Source organism: Eimeria maxima, genomic scaffold (genome assembly GCF_000499605.1).
Source record: "Eimeria maxima Weybridge genomic scaffold, Emw_scaff2077, whole genome shotgun sequence".
NCBI lineage: Eukaryota > Apicomplexa > Conoidasida > Eucoccidiorida > Eimeriidae > Eimeria > Eimeria maxima.
Window position 1 is genome coordinate 1 of NW_013564958.1, and position 5443 is coordinate 5443.

The following is a 5443-nucleotide window of genomic DNA, read 5'->3' on the forward strand; positions in this document are numbered from 1 at the left end:
CTGCATCTGCAAATGGCTACGTTCGCAGCGAAGGATGCGGTGCACTACTTCTAAAGGCACTTCCCCGTCAATCTACGGACCCTTCCACCGTGTATGCATGGATTCGTGGGGCTGCTAACAATCATGTAGGCAGAAGCGCCAGCCTGACAGCACCCAATGGCCCTGCCCAACAAGCTGTAATCCGATCCGCCTTGAGAGACGGCCGAGTTCAGTCGCCCGCAGATGTAGCTGTTCTGGAAGCACACGGCACAGGGACGGCTCTTGGAGACCCCATTGAGGTTGGAGCAATTCGCGCAGTGTATTGCAAGGGCTTTGTAGATAGTCCACCCCTCATAGTGGGTGCTCTAAAGTCGCTTATGGGCCATGCGGAGGGGGCTGCCGGCATTGCCGGCCTCATCAAGCTCATTCTCGTGCTCCAACACAGATTAGCTACCCCGAATTTACACTTAACCGTGTTGAACCCCCATATCGATGTTAGTGGAAGCGATAAGTACAGAGGACTAATGTTCCCCAGCAAGTGTATTCCCCTCGATGCCCTCTTCGGCATTCGAGATTCGGAGCCATTGTTAGGTGCAGTGAGTTCGTTTGGATTTGGCGGTTCGAATGCACATGCAATCGTTGAGGTGAACCCAACTTTTAAGTCAACGTGGACGGACACCTGGGAGCAGACTACAGATAATCAAGAAAAGGGCCGCGCGAAAATCATATGGTTGTTTACAGGGCAAGGGTCGCAATATTTGGATATGGCGTGCGCCTATTTCCACCACAGTGCAATATTCAGGGGCATGCTTGCTGAATGCACTGCCTGTTTGAAGGAAATGCATTGGTTCCCGGATAATGGGCCCCAAAGCATCGAGGATATGATATATGGTGCAGGGGCGCATCCAGATCGAAAAGCAATGGAGGAGCTGTTAAGTCAAACGAGGTATTCGCAAGTCGCCATTGTTGCAATAGAGCTCGGTTTGAGTAAGGTTCTTGTGGAACGTGGACTGATGCCAGACATCGTTATTGGCCATAGCTTGGGTGAGTACGCAGCGGCAACTGTTGCTGGTGTGATGGGGTGGAGAGATGCGTTGCGCTTGGTTGCAAAACGCGCTTCATTGTTGGCTGCACAGCCGAACCAGAACGGGGTCATGGTCGCCTGTCGCGTCTCAGCTGCTGCAGTCCAGTCTGCACTTTCGACCGACATGCGACATTTGAATGCAGTGGCATTAGCAGGGGACAATGCTCCTCAGAGCGTGACGATTTCAGGCACAAAAGAGGACGTAGATACTTTATTGAGGCATCTTGGAGTGTCGGAGGCTTCCAGGCGTCTGCATGTGTCCCATGCTTTCCACTCGCCGCTGATGGCTGGAGCTGTCCCGGAGATGGAAGCCATTATTTCGACAGTCAACCTGCAGCCAGCGTCTATCACAATTGCATCGACAGTACGTGGACGAGTACTGGAACCGTCAGAGACTCAGGATCCGCACTACTGGGGCGAACAGCTTACACTGCCCGTGAGGTTTAGAGAAGCCGTGGAGGCAGCTGTAAAGGCAGCTGACTCCGATCACATCGTGTTTTTGGAGGTCGGGCCCCAGCGGACATTAGTCAACCTAACTGGGCAAATTACCACTGCATATGAAGGTCTAAGTGCAGAGTTCCTGAACATGGTTGAAAGGGGTGAAGCAGCAGATGAGGAAACGCTGATGGAGAGGCTGCATCACTTCGAGCGCATGTGCAGTTTTCCCGACACACAGCGGGGGAAGCACACTTGGAATCACCAGTAGGACAGTTTCACCCCTGCTGTTGACTGGAAAGGGAGACTGCAACTTATTTGCACTTCAACAAAGCTTGGCCCCTTGCCTATGGCAAGAACGCATACGGTGCTTTTTTCCCTTTTTATCTTTCTTTTCCTTTGCAGGGCCTTCGAATGGAGAAAGGTTTCCCATCCCCTCATTGACAGCGATGCTGCTGCCTCCTCTATCGGGTCGGACAACGAAGCAGCTCAGTGCGACGCAATCATTCGTAGTGGTGTCCTTGAGGTGCTGAAAGATCACATTGTATGGGGGACACCCATCCTCCCAGGAGTGGCCTTCATTGATGCGATGTTAGGAGCTGTCTTGGCACAGTCTGGTGCCAGACTTAGTGAGGATGGCATTGAGTTGCATGATGTTGCAATAATGCAACCAATGATACTGACTGAAGGTCCTGAAAAGTGGGGAACGAGCGTATCAAGCTGCCCAACCAGTTATAGCGAGGTGCGACTGACAATGAGACTAGAGAATAGGGGTGAACGCGCTTATGTTGGTCTGTCATCTAACCACACAGGGGGCGTCTCACCGGATACAAACCTATCGTCTGCAGTGGTACATGCTGAGGGTTGGGTCGCCGTGATGGACGATGCAGTCTCTCAGAAGCCACCAACAATGGATATAGGAGAGAACGCAAAGACTATGTCTGAAAAGATGAGCAAGAACTACAGTGCAGCTGAAGCCTATCAAGAACTCAGAAGACATGGACTTGAGTATGGCCCCCGCTTCCAAACAATTCACGAATTAACTATCGCAGGAACCTCCGCTCTTGTTGAACTCCGCTTCATGCATGAAGTAGCTGACTTTGAAAGTAGCTTCATTTTGCATCCATCCATTCTCGACGGATGCGTACAGGCAGCTGTCCTCCTAGTCCTGCACCTTCTGCCAACCTCTGCAGCTCTCGTGCCTGTTGCGGCATCGGAGATAAGGGTTTGGGGGAGTACAACTCCACCACGCAGCTCGTATTGGGCAAATATGGATATAGTTGGTGGGAGCAGCAGCCAAATTTCAGAATACGAGAAAGCCGTTGTGTCAATTACGTTGGTGGACGACTCCGGTAATGTAGTTGCGCAGGTTGGCAAAATGCGTTTGCAACCAGTAGTGGAAGATCAGATTATACCAAAGGAAAGGGACCTGAGTCGGGGCCTCCTATGGGGAATGAAGTGGGTTGAGACCAAACCGGTGCAGATGCCTCAGAAGCCAGCCAAGCAACGGCGAGCTTTGCAGTGGCTCGCCTACGGACTAGAGACGGAGACTGAGTGCTCGATGTTTCAGAGGTTTGATCTATCTGAGAACAACAGTGTGGAATTGCATTGCTGCTCGAAGGTATTGAACAATGAGGCGGGTGGTGTCAAATTGGAGGAGTGGGACGCAGTGCTACACTATGGCGGTGTGTGCCAGTGCTGGGACGGGGCAGTTGACTACACCGCAGACGTGCTTGCACTTTTACAGGGTATTACAAAGCATCTCGGTGCCGACGGAACGGAGCCCATACCTCCTATAGTCATTGTAGTTGCAGGCGCCTTTGCTGTGCGGCCTGGGGAGCAGGCAGTTCATCCACTCCTAGCTGGAGTTCGTGGCCTGTGCCGGACAGCACGGCTTGAATTAGAAGCCGCTGCGAATCGGCCAGTGCCTCTCTTGTTGATAGATCTTGAACCAACTGGTCAGAAGACAGCTCACTTCACAACCGACATGATTCAACAGGTCGCGTCAATTTTGCGGTCCTATCATACTACTCCGTCTCGTCAAGGCTTCGCAGCAGGTGGGAGGCAATATATTATGACTGAAATTGCTGTTCGCGGAGGCCGCACTTTTACTCCACAGCTTAGGTTCAGTGACATCAGGCTCCTGCAGACCGTTCGGGCAGGGAGCAGCATTGGGCAGGGCGAGACATGTATAATAACAGGCGGGCTCGGTGGCTTAGGTCTCGTTGTAGCCATTTGGCTTGCAAGAAAAGGTGCGAAGACGATTATTCTGCTCTCGAGAACAGGAATGCCTCCGCGGGAGGGAACTTTGGCCCAACTTTGGCAGCAGCTTACAGAGCAGTGCAGATGCACACAGGTTATCGTTCAACAGTGTGACGTTGCCCGTGTTTCTGAGGTCGACAAGCTGTTTGCTTGTATGCAGCAGGGATATCTGGTTTGCAACGTGACGGGTCTCCTGCACTTTGTGGAGCCTTTAACTGGAATATTTCATAGCGCAGGTGTGCTCATGGATAAGCCGCTGCCGCAGCAGGATCGATGCTCTGTGGAGGTGGTGTTCAAGCCAAAGGTACAGGGAGCTTGGAACCTGCACAACTGCCTTGCAGCACGAGGAATGGAAAAGGATCTGAAATACTTCGTTCTGTTTTCGTCCTCTGTGGGGCTACTGGGAAACGCTGGCCAGGCAAACTATGCCGCCGCTAATTGCTGCATTGATGAACTTGCTCTGTATCGACGTTCGCATGGACTGGCTGCCCACAGCATTCAATGGGGTCCATGGGTAGAACAAGGCATGGCGGCACAGCTGCAAGGTCGCTTTGCAAAGACTGGCTTTGGGGGTATATCGAATGCTTTAGGCTTGCTTGCCCTAGATGCTGTGTTGCAGCAAAATACGGAGTCAGTCGTAGGGTGCCAGCCACTGTATTGGAATCGTTTTCTCCCGCGATACAGGTTTGTCACGCCAAGATTCCTTGAAGAGATGGGAACCCTAGAAACAAACGCCTCTAAGACACTTGTTACCACGTCAGCCGTTCCTAGTGGACCTCGCCTAGAGGTCGCGCAGCAAGCGAACAAAGGGAAACAAAAGGACAAGCGAAAGCATATTCAACAGGTCGTCATGCAAGCCGCAAAGTCCGTCCTCAACGATGCAGCAGGCGTAACCGTAGATGCGCCTCTACAGGAACTTGGAATCGACTCTTTAGGAGCGATCGAATTCCGCGATGCAATTCAAAGTGCACTACATGTCAGGCTCAGCGCCACGGTTTTATTTGATCATCCAACGGTTGACGCGCTGACGAAGTTTCTTTTGCAGGACCATGGCGAAGAAGAAGCTGCGGAGACCTCCTATCGTACAGGCATTGAGCAGGTAACGACTTTCGAGTCTTCGCCAGGGGTGGAAGCGGCAGTAGTAGGGATGGCATGTCGGTTTCCAGCGTCTGAGGACAATCCGCTGGGCTTCTGGCAAACGGTGTCAGCAGGAGTGGATTGTGTGTGTGATGTTCCACTTTCACGATTCGATATCGACGCATACAACCGCGGAATGGCTGGCGATGCTGGCATTTATACGCGCGCTGGCGGGTCAATTAGAAATTTTGACCTTTTCGACTGCCAGTTTTTTTCCATTTCCACATTGGAGGCGGCGCAAATGGATCCACGACAGAGGGTATCCATGGAGGTTTCCTATGACGCCATGTTTGATGCGGGAGTTGAGCGAGGGGGGGCCGATGCAGAGGCCACAGGAGTCTTCGTTGGGTCGATGAATCACGAAACGGCCTTGGACGGGGGAGTCTCTGCCACTGCGTACACGGTCACAGCTGCCCATATAAGCATATTATCCAACAGGATTTCATATGTTAATGGATTTTCTGGGCCAAGCGTTACTCTAGACACAGCGTGCTCCTCCTCGCTTGTTGCACTCGATTTTGCGATTAGCTACATGGCAACGCAGGC

General features: G+C 52.2%; 1 protein-coding gene across 1 annotated transcript; it reads left to right on the forward strand.

Moving 5' to 3' along the window:
- EMWEY_00057190 (type I fatty acid synthase, putative) lies at positions 1–5443 on the forward strand (the record flags this gene model as incomplete). The annotated part of the gene is made up of 2 exons (XM_013480571.1): positions 1–1765; positions 1904–5443. Coding segments are annotated over 2 exons (5305 nt in total), but the record flags the coding sequence as incomplete, so codon positions are not given.